This window comes from Lepidochelys kempii, chromosome 2 (assembly GCF_965140285.1).
Source record: "Lepidochelys kempii isolate rLepKem1 chromosome 2, rLepKem1.hap1, whole genome shotgun sequence".
Taxonomy (NCBI): domain Eukaryota; kingdom Metazoa; phylum Chordata; order Testudines; family Cheloniidae; genus Lepidochelys; species Lepidochelys kempii.
In genome coordinates this window covers 251,057,557-251,076,485 of record NC_136381.1, presented here as the reverse complement: position 1 = coordinate 251,076,485, position 18,929 = coordinate 251,057,557, and the positions used below count along the sequence as shown (strand labels likewise).

Sequence of the window (18,929 nt, the reverse complement as noted above, 5' to 3'; positions counted from 1 at the left end):
AGCATAAATGGTATACATAACTCATAAGAAAAAAAATTGCACTCAGAGTGAACCACCACTGTATGAAAATATTGTAGCTGTTAGCATTGTTTCTTTTTTTTTTCCCTTCAGTTTTCTGTAGCTTCTTCTTTCCACAAGTTTATGTGAAGTCGTTGAGTTTTCTGCAGTTACTGATAAGGATAGCATGTCTCTGCAGAAGTCTAAATCCTGCAAGGAAGAAGGATTTAAACATAAAAGTAAATGAATTTGAAACTATTGCGACGGTTTGAAAATTTAAAATATATGAAGAATACACTTTTTCCTTGTCGGAAGTTTAAAACTTTTTCAGTTTCAACTTCTAAAGATGGGATGAACATTTATCGTACTTTAAAACTTTTCAGATGAGGAACCTCCTTCTTTCTCAGTGAAGAATATGCTAATATGTCTTAGTCTGTGTTGTGTAAAGTGCCTTGTGCATTTAGTGTGCCTGCATATGTATAAGATAATATATTAAAATTGTTCATTTATATAACAGTCTATATTCTCTGTCACAAAACATAGACTAAGACAAGACATAGCTGTTTAGTCTGTTAGCCTAGCTCTGAGAATTTTAAAGGACTAATACAGATATTATTTTTCTGCAACATTGAAAAGCAAGCTTCCCCTGCTACCAAGGGGTTAATCATGCTTTTCCCGGAGCACAGTCTACTGACATTGATGGTGTAGGTGCATATAAAAGAAGTTAGAAAAAGGTGATTATGTTTGCATATGCTCTATTAAAACATAGGGTTTGAAAAATTCCCAGTCATTATCAAAGGAGAAAATCAACAGGAAAAGAGGTGTAATGGTCATGCAGATTGTATGGTGGAAGGGGGGGAATAAACTAGTTGACCCTGTAATTCTATAAATTTACACAACTCTTCTGAAAGCCAATATGTTCAGTAATAAGATCTTTTAACCAGTTCATACATTCTAGATTATAATATTTTCTTGTACCTTGCATTTACCCTACACACTGTGCTTGGTTTATATTCTGAGCTAAGAGGGATAGCCATTCCTGTTTTCCCAGTGGTTCACTAGTTATCCAATGTCTAACCTAATTGCATATGATGAAAGTGGTTAGCCCCACTGTCCCATTTCCTCAGCACTTTCTTTAACCCTGTCATTTCTTAACTAGTAAGTCCTAGGGTAGAGTTCACTACTGAATATATGCCTAAAAGCTGACCTTCTTAAAACTATACCTGAAAATCGTTGCATTTTCTACAGTCCTAGGTCACCTGCTTAATCATCACCTTCTGCCTATGTTTTTCCCTACATTTATTACCTGAACATTTTGCCTGTATAGGGGATCAGATAATACTTATTTTAAAAACCTGCTGCTAGACTATTTTTGATGTTAATAAGTGCTATTTCCCAGTCCATATAACTCAGACCGGTATTCAGGTCTTCTTGCAAAAATTGTCATGTGTTCAAGGTATTCTTTTCTTATCCCAACAAATCGCTTGAGCAGCCATGATATTATTCATACCTGTTTCCTGTTGCAGCAATCTCACCGCCTTCTCATTCTGTTCTACAGCTGTAGAACCTGAAATGTGAACAACATTTACTTAGACTATTTTTAATGATATATATATATTTGTTTTAGGGAATTGGTAATTAACCCTGACCTTTTCAGATGACATTAAGGTGTTTCATAGATTCAGAGAGGTTTAAGGCTGGAGGGACCATTGGATCATAGGAATCATAGAACTGGAAGGGACCTCGAGAGATCATCTAGTCCAGTCTCATGCACTCAAAGCAGGATTAAGTATTATCTAGACCATCCCTGACAGGTGTTTGTTCAACCTGATCTTAAAAATCCTGAATGATGGAGATTCCACCACCTCCCTAGACAATTTATTCCAGTGCTTAACCACTCTGACAGGAAGTTTTTCCTAATGTCCAACCTAAAGCGCCCTTGCTGCAATTTAAGCCCATTGCTTCTTGTCCTATCCTCAGAGGTTAAGAAAAACACTTTCTCCCTCCTCCTTGTAACAACATTTTCTGTACTTGAAAACTGTTATCATGTCCCCCCTCAGTTGTCTCTTCTCCAGAATAAATAAACCCATTTTTTTTCAATCTTCCCTCATAGATCATGTTTTCTAGACCTTTAATAATTTTTGTTGCTCTTCTCTGGACTTTCTCCAGTTTGTCCACATCTTTCCTGAAATGTGGTGCCGAGAACTGGACATAATACTCCAGTGGAGGCCTAATCAGTGCGGAGTAGAGCAGAAGAATTACTTTTCATGTCTTGCTTACAATACTCCTGCTAATACATTCCAGAATGATGTTCACTTTTTTTGCAACAGCGTTACACTGTTGACTCATATTTAGCTTGTGATCCGCTATGACCCCCAGATCCCTTAGAATCATAGAATATCAGGGTTGGAAGGGACCTCAGGAGGTCATCTAGTCCAACTCTCTGCTCAAAGCAGGACCAATCCCCAACTAAATCATCCCAGCCAGGGCTTCGTCAAGCCTGATCTTAAAAACTTCTAAGGAAGGAGATTCTACCATCTCCCTAGATAACCCATTCCAGTGCTTCACCACCCTCCTAGTGAAATAGTATTTCCTAATATCCAGCCTAAACCTCCCCCACTGAAACTTGAGACCATTGCTCCTTGTTCTGTCATCTGCCACCACTGAGAACAGCCTAGAGCCGTCCGCTTTGGAACCCCCTTTCAGGTAGTTGAAAGCAGCTATCAAATCCCGCCCTCATTCTTCTCTTCTGCAGACTAAATAATCCCAGTTCCCTCAGCCTCTCTTCATAAGTCATGTGCTCCACCCCTCTACTAATTTTTGTTGCCCTCCACTGGACTCTTTCCAATTTTTCCACATCCTTCTTGTAGTGTGGGACCCAAAACTGGATACAGTACTCCAGATGAGGCCTCACCAATGCTGAATAGAGGCGAATAATCACGTCCCTCGATCTGCTGGCAATGCTTCTACTTATACAGCCCAAAATGCTGTTAGCCTTCTTGGCAATAAGGGCACACTGTTGACTCATATCCAGGACAATGTATCCTTTCTGCAGTACTCTTTCCTAGGCAGTCATTTCCCATTTTGTATGTGTGCAACTGATTGTTCCTTCCTAAGTTGAGTACTTTGCATTTGTCCTTATTGAATTTCATCCTATTTACTTCAGACCATTTCTCCAGTTTGTTCAGATCAGTCTGAATTTTAATCCTATCCTCCAAAGCAGTTGCACCTCCTCCCAGCTTGGTATCATCTGCAGACTTTATAAGTGTACTCTCTGTGCCATTATCTAAATCATTGATGAAGCTATTGAACAGAACCGATCCCTGCAGGACCCCACTCGTTATGCCCTTCCAGCTTGACTGTGAACCACTGATAACTACTTTCTGGGAACGATTTTCCAACCAGTTATGCACCCACCTTATAGTAGCTCCATCTAGGTTGTGTTTCCCTAGTTTGTTTATGAGAAGGTCAGGCAAGACAGTATCAAAAGACTTACTAAAGTCAAGATACACCACGTCTACCGCTTCCCCCCTGGCCAGAAGGCTTATTACCCTGTCAAAGAAAGCTATCGGTTGGTTTGGCAAGATTTGTTTTTGACAAATCCATACTGACTGTTACCTATCACCATATTATTTTCTAGATGTTTGCAAATTGCTTGCTTAATTATTTGCTCCATTATCTTTCCGGGTACAGAAGTTAAGCTGACTGGTCTGTAATTCCATGGGTTGCCCTTCTTTCCCTTTTAATAGATTGGCACTATATTTGCCCTTTTCCAGTCTTCTGGAATGTCTCCCGTTTTCCATGACTTTTTTCAAAGATAATTGCTAATCTAGATCATATAGTCTAACTTCCTATGTATCACAGACCCTTAAATTTCACTCAGGTACCCCTGTATTGAGCCTAATAATTCATGTTTGGCTGAAGCATGTCTTCCAGAAAGACGTCTAGTCTTGATTTGAAGATATCAAAAGATGGAGAATCCACCACTTCCTTTGCGAGTTTGTACCATTGGTTAATTGCCCTCACTGTTAAAAATCTGCCTTATTTCTCTTTTGACTTTGTCTAGCCTCAGTTTTCTGCCACTCGTTCTTGTTACGCCTTTTTTGCTCAATTAAAGAGCCCTTTATTACCCAGTATTTTCTCTCTGTGAAGGTACTAATGCAGTGTAATCAAGTCTGGGAGATATTTCCCATTGAAAGAATAACCTAATTACACTAACTTCAGAGGACATGAGTAATTAATAAAGACATCAAAGAAAATGCCTCAAACGTTAAAAGAATCCTAAAACTTTCAGTAAATCCAGGCCAAGGAAAGAAAACAAGAAGAGAATTTCTAATTGTTGAGCACACTATTTGTCCTTGATATGTACTCTTTTGTAGTCAGTTCTTTTTTGGGGTGGGGGGGGTATATATTATGAAGCTTCACACAAAATACTTTAAATTTGAGGAGTTAGGGAAAAATAATAAACTATTTGATGCATATTTTAAAATGGTCTGTTAAATATTTGAAAAACATGTAGCATTTTTAAATGCTACACTGAAGATAATAGAGCAGTAAAGTGCTGTAAGCGTGCATAACCCACGTGTGGAACAAGATCCCCCCCCCCACCTAGAAATTGTGATTGCCACATAAGAGGTTCATAAAGAGAACCTTTTAAATGTAGTTTACCTCACTGTAACTACAGGGTCAAATTAAGGCAACCTGGGGCATACCAGGCACACATAATAAGGGGTTTGTTATTGTCCTGTCTCTGTTTGGAGTGGTGGTGGCAGGGCATCTCCCTCCCCTCTCAGAGAGGTGGGGTAGCATTATGGGGTCCTCTTCTCCCCCTCCCCACCGAGCAGCAGGAGTGGCGGCAGGGTTGGTGGGGGGAAGTACCTGTCTCAGCAGTTGAGAAGTTTTTGCTTGGATGGATGAGTCGGATTTGCTGCTGTCATAGATCCTAGCAAGTGCCTCTCATGGCTGCTCACTAGGACTGCTGTGAAGGAAGTCCAAGCCTCTGCTGTTCTGGGTCGCCAGGATGTGTCAAGCTTCTAGAATCTTAGCAGTCTGCATCATTGGGCCCTTCCTTGCCCTCTTTGGCACGTTTCCTTGGTGCTGATTCTCCGTCTGTTCCCCTTCTTGGAAATGGAGTTTCTCCGCTCATCTGCCTTTAGCCCCCAGGAGCAGCACTGACCCCTGAATTACCCCAATTACTTAAACACACCCCTCTGTGAGAATTCCTTCCCAAAGTTAAGAAGCTTCTGGTTCCAGTTTAACTCAAGCACATGCAGCATTGTGAAGCAGTTAACGCACAAAGTCCAACATGTTTATGCCCCATTTATTTAATCACAGAAAGCCCAGGAGAGTTTATATCATACCAAAAATAAACATCTTAAACTTCAGTATCCCTCACTCGTTCAGCCCTGTGCTGTGAGTCTTGGGAGAACCATCTGGGCAATGGTGAAGCCAGGTTTTACACCTGGGGAGGTGGCAGGGGGGGAAGAGAGATGGGTCATTGCTGGTGGGGTGAAGAGCAAGCCTACCTCCACACTCACCTGGCAGCAGCGGCTTCTATCCTTCAGGGCTGGGCCCAGCTCTTCACTCCACGTGTTGCAGCCTGGCACATGGGGTTGTGGAGTAGCGCATCATGACAGAGCGGTGGCCAGGCCAAATTTGAGTGAGTGATGTGCACCATGTCACAACATTAGGAGTGGGGAGCCAGGCCCAGCCTTGTGCTACAGGAAACACTGCTGCTGTTTGAGTGCAGGGCGGGCTCACTCTTCTGCCCTGTGTGAAAATTCGTGTCATACAGGTACTTTTGTCAGTTGCATAAATATGCTTGAAAAGGTGTCACATGTACATCAGTTAGTTCTGCCACTGCGTTTGGATCCAGGAAGGCAGGCGGGGAGTCCCCAGCCTCATAAGGTGTTGCATGCTCAGTTGCTTCTCCCTCATGGACTGGAGAAAATGGCCCATGAGCACAACAGCTTCTGTTCTTTTTAGAACCTTCAGTCACCTGTGTCAGGTGACACTCTTGCCAGCTTCCCCATTTGAGCACAAAATCCTGCCAGGTGACTTTGCTATCAAGGTGACTTGCCTCCTGCTAATCCAGTTTTTCTGGGCAGGGATCTGTCTTTTGTCTAGAATGTATAGATTTCCAATGATGGGGTACTTAGAATCAGCTACTCTCTTTTTGTTTTTTCCACCATCTTTGGAATCTAAACCCACCATGGAGAAACAGACCATAGAGAAGTCAAAAGGCTGCACATTCAGAGTGGAGTTTGCAGACACATAGGGATCATAATCTCACACAGAATTCATAAATTGTACAGACATATTCCTAAATGGTCACAGCTGCGCTCTTCTCTTTTCTCACAGTCAGTCTTCTGCAGCCATGGTGGCAGGGACTCCTTGAATAGTGGATCTCAGATGTATAGGAAAGCTTATAGATTATTGCTTCAGGCTGTCTGCCGACTCAATTATAATTATAATCATTTCTCATATTCAAGCTTTTCTTTGCAGCATGAGGGCTAAAAACTACTTTTTAAATGAAAGTTTAGCTTTTGACATACTAACATAATCACATGACTCCAGTAGCTGGAGACCCAGGCTTAGGTTTATTGTGCCAGTGGCTTAATCAAATCCTGATTAGAGAAATTTTTTATTGATTAATGACTTGTCACATTCTCATTAGATAATTCACAGTGCTAAACTATATCTCGTTTTATAACTTACTGTAAAATGGTATGAATAGCATTTTTTCATAGCATTTTATGTAGGCCAAAATATGATATACTCACTCATACCTTTCTCCATGAATTGGCTGTAATGGGACTTCTGGTAGAATAAAGTGCTTTTTCAAAATGAGTGAGGAAATCATTATCGGCCCATAATGAATAACAGCATTCATTTTTACAGGGTTTTTGATCAAATCTGTGCATTTTGTTTTTCCCAGATATGGATGTGTCAGAACTTAATTAAACAAAGTTCTCAGTTCGTTAAGCAGTTGGATGGTCCTGACAGACTTACTTGCTTATTCCAAATAAAAAGACTGTTGGGCCTATGTTGCAGGTAAATCACTTTCTTTCTCCCAACTAATATCTAAATGGCGTTCAGAAAACATGTATTGATATCACCAGATAAAACATAGGAATTAAATGTGATGGTTTGTTTAGTAGAGAGGGTTTTTCGTTGTTTTTTATTTTATTTTTTTAATTCATGTTAGATATACAGGCTCCAATAAAGGAAAATCTTTCCTATTCAGGACAGGAATTACACGTGCTTATTTTCCATTGACTTCAAAATTAAGCATGTGCTTGAGGGCTGTCCTCAATAGTGATGGATTTAAGCATGTGCTGAAGTATTTTCCTGAATTGGGACCATTAGCAATAATTGTCCAAATCAGAACATTTCCTCAGAACTAGTGACTGTTTGGGAAGAGCTGTATGAATCATAACTGTATCCCCAGCCTGTCACAAAGTGCCTTGTACTAAGATGTTTGTTGCTGTTCTATGGCTAATATGGTTGTTTAAAATACTGTTTGCTCCCACTTTTATTTTCAATTTGAGGCATGATGTGCATGCATGTCATTGAGTTCAGCAATGTGATAATTGCAGATAGTGATGCTGAGAGTACTTTCATAGGGCCACGGGAAGCAAAGTCTACTGGGACAGAGATAAATAGCTGACCTGGATCTGGTAGAAGTAGCCCACTCTCCTCTTTGGAACCAAAAAGATTATTCTTCACGTTGACATGATAACAGTAGCCAGCTCCCTTCTCCAGAGCTAAAAGGTCTTGTGAAGAGGATACTGTTTCCTTGGAGTGCAGAGCCAACAGTGGAACTCGCCACGTGAATATGTTTTGTCCTATGGTCTCAGTTCAGTTAATATTAGGGGCATTTGTAGACAATGAATGCCTAGTGCACTTGGATTTGATAAATTTTTGCATTCTTCTGGTAACTGTATACATAGTGAATTATGACATAAAAACTCTGTAAACTAAAATATAGGGTACATTGGAACCCAGTTGTTGTTAAGACCTTTTCATTTCATGATATCACTGCACTAGAAGTGAAGTTCCACTGTAATTGGAATTGCAATTTACAGTTTTAAAATTTGAAATAATTTGGAATATTCTTTCTACTTTAGAAATTAAGTTTTACTATATCAGAGTTCACTGTATATTTTACTGTATCAGATATTTGTATTAAAGAGAACTAAAATGTTGTTGCAATATGCGTTTTATATCTGTTACGGTTTAAATCTCTTTTACAAAAGGGTGAAGTGCAATGGAACCAAAAAGGTTTTTGATACTAATGTATATTTTCAGATAACATCTATATTTACATATCAGATGGTTTCAGTTCTATCAATTCTCATGGACTCAATATTTGTGTATATTTCTCATACTTTAATGTGTCCCTTGGTAATGTAAAGTCTACCATGGAAATAGAATTTAAAGTATACATTGTACTTTAGATTAGAAAGTAATAGGCTTATTTAAAACGGTTTATTTCCGTGTGAGAAAATTGCTCAGTGTAAATAGTTATGTATCAGTTTCTAATATTGACTCAGTAGGACGTTAGCTTAAAAAAAACCAAAACCACAGGATAAATTCATGTGAATTGGTGCACCAAGATAAGTAATTATAAAGAAAAAATAAAAGCTGATGTGGTTTGCATACATTTTCCCACTGTATTTCATAGAACAGGGGTGGGCAAACTTTTTGGCCTGAGGACCACATCTGGGAATAGCAATTGTATGGCGGGCGATGAATACTCACAAAATTGGGGTTGGGGTGCGGGAGGGGGTGAGGGCTCTGGTTGGAGGTGCAGGATTGGTTTGGCCAGAAATTAGGAGTTCAGGGTGTGGGAGGGGGCACCAGGCTGGGGTGGGGTGAGGGCTCTGGCTGGGGGTGCAGGCTCTGGGATGGGGCTGAGGATGAGGAGTTTGGGGTATAGGAGGGTGCTCTGGGCTGGGACCGAGGGGTTTGGAGGGCAGGAGTGGGATCAGGGCTAGGGCAGGGGGTTAGGGCGCAGGGGGAGGCTCAGGGGTGCAGGCTCTGGGTGGCACTTACCTCAAGCAGCTCCCAGAAGAAGTGGCATGTCCCTTCTCTGGCTCCTATGCGGAGGCAAGGCCAGGCGGCTCTGTGCACTGTGCTGTGTGCAGGCACCGCCCTTGCAGCTCCCATTGGCCGCAGTTCCCGGCCAGTGGGAACTGCAGGGGTGGTGCTTGGAGTGGGAGCAGCGTGCAGAGCCCTCTGGCTGCCTCTGCGCGTAGGAGCCAGAGGCGGGCCATGCCACTATTCCAGGAGCCGTGTGGAGTGGCCCCTGACCCTGCTCCCCGGCTGGAGCTCCGGAGCTGGGCAAGCCCCAGACCCCACTCCCCAGCAGCGGCTCGAGGGCCGGATTAAAACAGCTGGCAAGCCGTAGCCAGCTCGCGGGCCATATCCAGCCCATGGGCTGTAGTTTGCTCACCCCGTCGTAGAATTATAGAACTGTAGGACTGGAAGGGATCTTAAGAGATCTTCTAGTCCAGTCCCTGCACTCAAAGCAGGGCTAAGTATCATCTAGACCATTTCCTGGTAGTTGTTTGTCTAACTGGAGAGGTAGATATGCTGGAGGGTAGGGGTAGGATACAGAGGGACCTAGACAAATTAGAGGATTGGGCCAAAAGAAATCTGATGAGGTTCAACAAGGACAAGTGCAGAGTGCTGCACTTAGGACAGAAGAATCCCATGCACCGCTACAGACTAGGGACCGAACGGCTAGGCAGTAGTTCTGCAGAAAAGGACCTAAGGGTTACAGTGGACGAGAAGCTGGATATGAGTCCACAGTGTGCCGTTGTAGCCAAGAAGGCCAATGGCATTTTGGGATATATAAGTAGGGGCATTGCCAGCAGATCGAGGGATGTGATCGTTCCCCTCCATTCGACATTGGTGAGACTTCGTCTGGAGTACTGTGTCCAGTTTTGGGCCCCACACTACAAGGAGGATGTGGAAAAATTGGAAAACGTCCGCCGGAGAGCAACAAAAATGATTAGGGGACTGGAACACATGACTTATGAGGAGGGGCTGAGGGAACTGGGATTGTTTAGTCTGCAGAAGAGAAGAATGAGGGCGGGATTTGATAGCTGCTTTCAACTACCTGAAAGGGGGTTCTGAAGAGGATGGATCTAGACTGTTCTGAGTGGTAGTAGATGACAGAACAAGGAGTAATGGTCTCAAGTTGCAGTGGGGGAGGTTTAGGTTAGATATTAGGAATAACTTTTTCACTAGGAGGGTGGTGAAGTACTGGAATGGGTTACCTAGGGAGGTGGTGGAATCTCCTTCCTTAGAAGTTTTTAAGGTCAGGCTTGACAAAGCCCTGGCTGGGATGATTTAGTTGGGGATTGGTCCTGCTTTGAGCAGGGGGTTGGACTAGATGACCTCCTGAGGTCCCTTCCAACCCTGATATTCTATGATTCTAACCTGTTCTTAAAAACCTCCAGTGACTGAGATTCCACAACATCCCTAGGTAGTTTGTTCCAGTGCCTAACTACTGTTAGACATTAGGAAAAAGTTCCTAACTGTAACCTAAAGCTCCCTTGTGGAAATTTAAGCCCATTACTATTTCTCCTTAGCCACTAAGAACAGGACAACAACATAGCACTCTCTTCTTTATAACAACCTTTTACATACTTGAAGACTGTTATGTTCCCCTTCAGTTTTCTCTTCTCCAGAAAAAACAAACCCAGTTTTTTCAATCCTCCCTCATAGCTCATGTTTTCTAGACCTTTAATCATTTTTGTTGCTCTCCTCTGTACTTTCTCCAATTTGTCTACATCTTTCTTGAAATGTGGTGCCCAGAACTGGACACAATACTCCAGTTGAGGTCTAATCAGCACAGAGTAGAGCAGAAGAATTATTTTTTGTGTCTTGCTTACAACGCTCCTGCTAATACATCCCAGAATGGTGTTAGCTTTTTTGAAACAGTGTTAAATTTAGTTTGTGATCCGCTACGACCCGCAGATCCCTTTCCGCAGTACTCCTTTGTAGGCAGTCATTTCTTATTTTGTATATGTGCAACTGATTGTTCCTTCCTAAGTGGAGTACTCTGCGTTTGGCCTTATTGAATTTCATCCTGTTTACTTCAGACCATTTCTCCAGTTTGTCCAGATCATTTTGCATTTTAATCCTATCCTCCAAAGTACTTGCAACCTCTCCTAGCTTGGTATTGTCCATAAACTTTGTAAGTGTAGCCTCTATGCCATTATCTAAGTCATTGATCAAGATTTTGAACAGAACCAGACCCAGAACTGATCCCTGTGGGACCTCACTTGATATGCCCTACCCAGTTTGACTGTGAACCATTGATAACTACTCTCTGGGAAGGGTTTTCCAACCAGTTATGCATCATTGGTATAGTAGTTCCATCTAGGTTGCATTTCCCCAGTTTGTTTATGAGACGGTCATGAGAGACAGTATCAAAAGCCTTACTAAAGTCAGTTCTACCGCTTCCCCCTGTCCACAAGTCTTGTTACTCTGTCAGAGCTATTAGGTTGGTTTGACCTGTTTTGTTCTTGATTCAAAGTGACACAGTCAATTAAAATCATCCTTTTTTTTTCTGGACATTTTTTAACTAGTGTGTTTACAAATGACACCTAAAATTACTATAAATTAAAGAGATTAGTGGAAATGTTTTCTCTGTTTTTTATTTTTTTTACTTTGTGCATTTGTCAGAATTTTGTGTATTCTTAATGTCATTGATTCTACCGTATAGTCTATCATTTTCTTTCTGTTCGAATTGGCTTTTTACACAACAAAAGAGGGATAGGCAAATGCAAAATTATAGAAATTAACAGGGGATCTTTGGGGCAGGGATAGTAACAGAAACTACTTTTAATGCTTTTTTTAATGGCTAGATTTCAAGTTGGCAGTGAGCCTATTTAAATTGTTGATTTTTTTCACTATAATATAGGTGTATGTATGTAATATAAACTACATAATACAAACTAGACTATTTGGACCTTAGGCTTCATTATTGTTCTGCGGCGTGAAACTCCATTTTGCCCGTGGTAGAACTTAAAAGCTGATCCAACCAGGTTTCTAAGGTTCTAGTTCCTTGATTTTGGGACTGTCCTTTTAACCTTTCCCTTCTTAATTTTCCTAGCCCGTATGCACCCCCAACCCATCATGGTGCCATATATTTATTCTCCCCCATTTCTGTAATTGCAGGTATTTGATGAATAGTTTAGCAAAGAAGTATAGAGAGTAGAATGTCTAGCACTTTGTTCTGTAGCTGAGGATAGAGCTTTTGTCACACATCTGACTGTCTTCAGCTGCCTCTCCAGAATCCCACACAGCTTAGTCCTGGCAGACCTGGCTTCATTTTCTGTGTTCATGTCATACCTGTTGGCAGATAGATACTCTGGACTTCTCTTCTGAGGAGTCTCATAATGATTGTGTCTATCTAATGAATGCTGCAGGCCACTAAACTTTGCAAGTCATTGAGGCCAAGAATTTAGGAAAGAGGGATTGGATATTTGTATGGAAAAGAAAAACATCAAGATTTTTTTATGGTTAATACTAAAAAAAAAGACTTCAGGAAAGAACAGAAAACCTTATGCTTCAGGGTTTAAACCAAGCTATATTGGGAATTAGCATGACATGTTTGTGTGAAACAAGTTTATCCCACAGCTGCTTGTTGCATGGTTCCTGCTGCTTGTTGCATGGTTCCTTGTGCCTTCCCCTGAAGCATCTGGTGCTGGCCGCTGCCAAAGACAGGATATTTTACTAGATGGACCGTGAGTTTGATCTGGTTTGGTAATTCCTATGTTCCAGGGTTGTTGAAGCACTTGTCTTGTAAAGATAGTTGAACTCCTGAGGATGTTTAGAATCCATTATGAATAAGATTATTTTTAAGGAAGATGTGAAAATCTTCGTAGCTCAATTTTTAAAAAGTATGCATAAATCTTAACTTAAATGGGAAAAACCTCTCCTGTTAAGTAATTGTGAATTTTATTTTATTTACAGGTTACTGCAAAACTGCAACGATGACAGTCTGAATGTTGCACTTCCTATGAGAATGCTTGAGGTATTTTCATCTGAGAATACGTATTTACCTGTTTTACAAGATGCCAACTATGTGGCATCATTATTTGAACAAATTTTGCACTACATGGTTCAAAAAGGTCAGTAGCAGGAATATTAGAAGTTGTGGGAAAAAACACAAACTTTGAACAAATGTGTAACTGCTGAAGGCCATGTTACTGAAACACATTGTATTTTGACAACAGACATTATGGTTAACATTAAGTAGTTCTGACACTGACCCATAGTTTTAATGAACATGTTTAATGAACAGAAAGGTACAGCTCAATACTTGATTTCTTTGGAATCGTGTTTCTAAACTGTATGTTTTACTAGGTTGTTAGTGCAATTTGTTTTACTATTTAGTTTGTTATATGCTAATATTATATAGTGAATGTGCTTCTTTCATCTGTCTGCTGTTTTACATGTGAGCAAATAACCTCCCCCCAAGACCCAAACTGCAGTTCTACTCTGAAAAATAATTTTTTAAAAATGTTACCTTCTTGTGCAACAGATGATCTCCCTTTATCTGCTAGATGGTGTTAAAAAGTGTTTGTTAATTTTTAATCCTGTTAGCACCATAGTACCAACACAGCAAAGAGATAGTGAGCTATGTTCTGTTTCCTTTGTTCCATCATCAATAGAGTTGTTTGCGAAGTTCCAGGCAGTTACATCTGTGCAAACCTGTTGAAAGCAAATGGATTGCATAGGTGTTACTGAGGGTGTAATTTGGCTTGTGGAACTTTTATTACTTGTGGGATGTGCAAGAAGGAAAGGCGGCAGTTTGGCTTTCTGATCCTGGGTTGAGTTTGCCATACTCATATCAAAGGGAATGGAAAAACTTTTTCTTCTTAACTAATCATGTTTGACCTGACAGCCATTTATAGGAAAAAACTACAGAACTCCAGGATGTCATTTCTACAGTCACTTCTTGGAATAGATCCATATTTTAAAGGACAAAATCCTGCTGTTATGCTGGTCCTGTTGATTTAGATGGAACTGCTACAGTCAGAAATTACTTTTTACCAGAGCATAATACAGTGTGAGTGAGATTGCAATACGTTAATTGGCTTGCCTAGAAACTATTACACATTTTCATAGTATGCTATTAAGAACACCATAATTTGTATCTTTGTTTAGCTCTTGTATAAAGTATTTTTGAAGGTGTCACCTCCATATAGTGATGTTAGCTTGTCATTACTACATAACATCCAGTTTTCAAAATTGATGTGCGAGAATTTAAATCTGGATAGGTTAAAAATCTAACTCCATAAAATTCAGCTGTCTGTCTGATCATAGTACAAAAAGCAAAAAATAGTAAGACTGCATGATAATGGCAGTTGTGCTGTCCTTTTAATCATACATGATACCTGAGTTATTGTACAAAACACTTTTGTGATCTTTGTTTATATCATTAATTTAAACTGTTTTGCACACAATCCATCTAGCCTGTGCTTCTGATAACTATTACCTTAGCTCCTACATCTCCTGTACTTTCCATTTGTTATTTCCACCACTTGTTACATCTTATCATATAGCCCCTACCCAAAAGAGCTTAACCGTTGTTTGATATGTTGTCCAGTGCCTAGCACAAGGGCCTCTGATTTTTAATTGAAGCCTCTAGGCAGTACTGTAATACAAGTTGTTAATAATAACTTAAGTGAGTTAAGGCAAGTGGGATTTGGTCCAGGGGACACAAGAGCTGCTTAATGAAATGAAATTGCACCATAAAAAGGAGAACACAGTTTTCAGGGTTTGGCAAGTGATAAACAATATATTCACATTTAAAGATGAAGTTCAAAGGGTTGAAAACACACAGAGAAATAATTTTTAAATATTTATTTTTAATAATTCATAGCTTTTGGAAAGACCTGTGAAAGACTCACTGCTTATCGGTGAATGTGCTTATGTATTATGCGGGGGAGGGATAGCTCAGTGGTTTGAGCATTGGCCTGCTAAACCCAGGGTTGTGAGTTCTATACTTGAGGGGCCATTTGGGATCTGGGCCAAAAATTGGGGATTGATCTTGGTTTGAGCAGGGGGTTGGACTAGATGACCTCCTGCGTGTATTGATTTAAATACTGGCTTTGGAGTAGAGTACAGACGAAACTTTTTTTGCACAGTTCCTCTGGAGTAGGGGTATAGTGTATCATATATACATAAAGTATATCAGCCTTTTAGGCCTTGTCTTCACTAGGAAAAATGTATCTTTAACTCATGTTAGCGCATATTAGCTAATGTGTTAAAATACTAATATAGACAAGGCAAGGTGTAGTTCTTCAAGTACTTGTCCATATATATTCTAGTACTGACAAGGCAGCTGTAGCTCTAATGTCTATGACTGTTGGTGTGCATGTGTCTTGCACACCTGAGTTTGGATTCCTTTGGCCAACAGTCTTCCTTGGGGCCATGCCTGTGCCCTGACTGTCCTTGTGCTGCCCAGCTGAGAGGAAAAAGGCAGGGGACCCTCCATTCCTTTGCCAATATGAAATCCATGAGTTATGGAACTTCATAATAATAGGGAAAGAGGGTGGATCATGGCATATATATGGATAACACATTTCTAAGTCCAACAGTAACTGTAAGATAAAGTAACCATTAATTTTAACATGCAAGTTGGTAAGAGTAAAATTTAGAGGGACCCTAGGTTTTACCTCAATCAAGTCATAGACGTTAGAGCTACAGCTGCCTTGTCAGTACTAGAATCTCAATACGTGTTAATATGCATTAGCTAGTGTGTTTAAAAATGCACCTTTTCCCTAGGGTACACATGGCCTTATAGTAAGAAAAAGTGTTTGTGGCAATATAAAGGCACTGTAACTTATAAAAATAAGAAACTGATATCTCAAACTTTCAAACTCAAATAATTTTTACTGCTGAAATACCCCTTAATTAGCCCTAGTATTAATAAATTGTAGGTATGTATGAAATCTAGATAACGTAGAGGCCATTTATCACACAAAGGCAATTTAAAAGTAGTAATATCAATTTAACTGAAATGTCAGCTACAGGGCAAGTTCAGTGCACATCCATATTTACAAGTGTGCACTTGAGAAGAAGTGCTTCATTTGAGAAATACAGTTAAAACACACACTATTTTAACGATACCCTCTTTCTTAAAGTTAAACAAATGTTTTATAGTCTCCAGCAAGTGAGCTTCAAATATACATTTCCAGTTTTTGGCAACAGTGAATGTTCTTTCCAGGAAATGGGTGCAACAAAGGATTCTTCATAAGAGTACTATGTTTACTGCACTTCACTTTCAGCTATTACGATGTGATGCTGTGCTTGCAGAGCAAGTTTAAACTCTCTCAGGTGTGGTTTTAAGAGGCAGTGTGAAGGGTGGAAAAGTTAGTTCAACTTTTCAATGCCTTAGAAACCTTCCAAATATGCTTTTGTGATGTGTCTTATTGTCATGGACTGATTTTCACTGACTAGAGCAGGTAATTTGAATAGGATGGTTTTTATTACTGATGATAAAAGCATATGGGAACTGTAATATCTCTAGAAAATGTGTGAATCTACCTTAGTTTTCACATGCTCTACACCAGGGGTGGGCAAACTTTTTGGCCCGAGGGCCACATTGGGGTTGCAAAATGGTATGGAGGGCTGGGTAGGGTAGGCTGTGCCTCCCCAAACAGCCTGGCCCCGCCCCCTCCCACATCCAGCCCCCTGACTGCCCCCCTCAGAACTCCTGACCTATCCAACTCCCCCTGCTCCTTGTCCCCTGACTGCCCCCTCCCGGGACCCCCCCCCCAACTCCTCCCCCCCCCCCGCTCCCTGTCCCCTGATTGCCCCATCCGCACCCCCGCCCCTGACAGGCCCCCTGGCACTCCCATGCCTATCCAACCCCCCCCCCCCGCCACTCTCTGACCCCCCGGGACTTCACCCCCTATCCTCCCCCCACCCTTACCCTGTCACTTAGAGTGGCAGGCCAGACAGGCTTATTTGAAAGCTTGGGAGGTGGGCGGGAACAAGCTGTGTGGGGGAGGGGCTGGGGGCAGGCCTCTCCGGCTGGGAGCTCAGGGGCTGGACAGGACGGTCCTGCGAGCCGTAGTTTGCCCACCCCTGCTCTACACTTCAAGTTCATTGAGCAAGAATGTGAATTAAGGATAGGATGGAATCATGAAATAGTCTTTGCATCTTATTGAGCTAAATGCTGTTCATGTTACCTCCCACCCACATCTTTGTGGTGTAGTCAATGGAACATCATGTTGTTATGCAAGAAATCCACAATTTAGGAGCAATTTTCAATCCAGACTGGTGGAGGTCAGAAGTATTTGTAGAATTGTGATACTCCTCCAACAGCAGGTATGTGTGTTGGATGTCATATGATACTCTGGAAGGTTTTGGATCTAGTGAGAGCCATTGATGGTGTCCAAAAGGCCAAAAAAACAACTATCAGAAATGTGACAGGCGGATGAGTTCAGAGAAATAGGAGATTTAGTATACTGTGTCTAGGTGGCAACTGCTTTAAAGAGCCAGTTCAGCAGGGGAAGGTTATTTTTGAAAGTCAGGCTAATTCTGTATACATTTATCTGTCTCTGCAGTTTACAAAATAAACTGCATTTCCAAAAAAACTGTTGATAACCTGTCCAATTTCTTTTGTGAATATAGCTTTTTGCCTTTTTGCTGCATTTTTCCAGTTTATCTATTAATTGTTTAAATCAGACTTTATGCTATGAATTGTAAAGCGCTCCTAATTATAAATTGCAGTTTTCTTTACAACTCAAGAAATAAATGGTTGCATATATTTTTATTTGTTTCAGGATACTACAGGTCGCTTTATTTGTTAATTAACAACAAGCTTCCATCGAGTATTGAATATTCTGATGTCTCTCGAGTTCCTATTGCAAAAATACTGCTAGAGAATGTTCTGAAACCATTGCACTTTACATATAGCTCCTGTCCAGAGGGTGCAAGGTAATCAAAGGAGATCTTTCAATATTTGTATATCAACTCATTATTATCTTAAATACATAGGGTACATGCAGTTTTTAGTTAAGTTTTTATATGTGCTGTTGAGTGCACAGTATTACAGAAAAAACGAGTTTTATTATGTGATAGTGCAATAATATACTGAGGTAGGTTTTCTGAAATTCTTTACAGCTCTTCAGTTAAATGTAATTGTTCATAATCTTGAAATGGTTTCAGAATAGTTTTATGTGGGTGTATTAGGCTTTAAAGAAAAATACAAATAGAATAATATTGAGAAGGGCCGATTAAATTAATTATTTGAGTAATCTGACGAGCTCAATATAGTGGCATAGAATTAAGGAATGCAGCTATACATAGTTTCCTTGATAGATAAAATAATGTGTTCAGACTCGCAAGTTGATGATCAATCACTTCATGGATGTGCCGGTGAAAAGTTGTGTTTTCATTTTCTGTAAAGAACCTTTTTTCCCCCCTTTCAGGCAACAGATTTTTGCTGCCTTCACAGAGGAGTTTCTGGCAGCACCTTTTACAGATCAGATATTCCATTTCATCATTCCAGCGCTTGCAGATGTGCAAACACTTTTCCCTTATGAACTCTTCCTGAATGCACTATTAACAGAAAGCAGGCGTTCAAGAAAAAGTGATAGAGCTCCATGGCTGTTTTACTTTGTTTTAACTGTTGGTGAAACATATTTGGGTATGAAAAATATATAATCTATTCAGTTAAAATGAATTTTTGTGTACTGTATAATATAGTTCTTTGAATTGTCATGTTACAAAAGAGAGGTGCTGCATCTGTAAGAACTTCGCCCGCGGACCCAGAAGGAGTCCATATACCATAGTATATTTTAGTATTCTTCATGGTCTGAAAAAGAAATAAAAAATGATAGTTTAAAATATGAAGATCATTAGATGTATTCTTCTTGCAGCCCATTCCAAGATTC

At 40.5% G+C, this 18,929-nt stretch overlaps 1 protein-coding gene across 3 annotated transcripts in view; it reads left to right on the top strand.

The window, feature by feature from the left end:
* Positions 1-18,929, top strand: part of UBE3C (ubiquitin protein ligase E3C) — a 168,627-nt gene that overhangs the window by 20,047 nt on the left and 129,651 nt on the right. For all 3 annotated transcript variants that reach the window (XM_073334553.2, XM_073334552.2, XM_073334554.2), the window contains exons 5-8: positions 6,935-7,050; positions 12,991-13,148; positions 17,817-17,970; positions 18,465-18,682. In XM_073334553.2, coding sequence (XP_073190654.2) covers positions 6,935-7,050; positions 12,991-13,148; positions 17,817-17,970; positions 18,465-18,682 — 646 coding nt within the window. The remainder of the gene's footprint in view (positions 1-6,934; positions 7,051-12,990; positions 13,149-17,816; positions 17,971-18,464; positions 18,683-18,929) is intronic.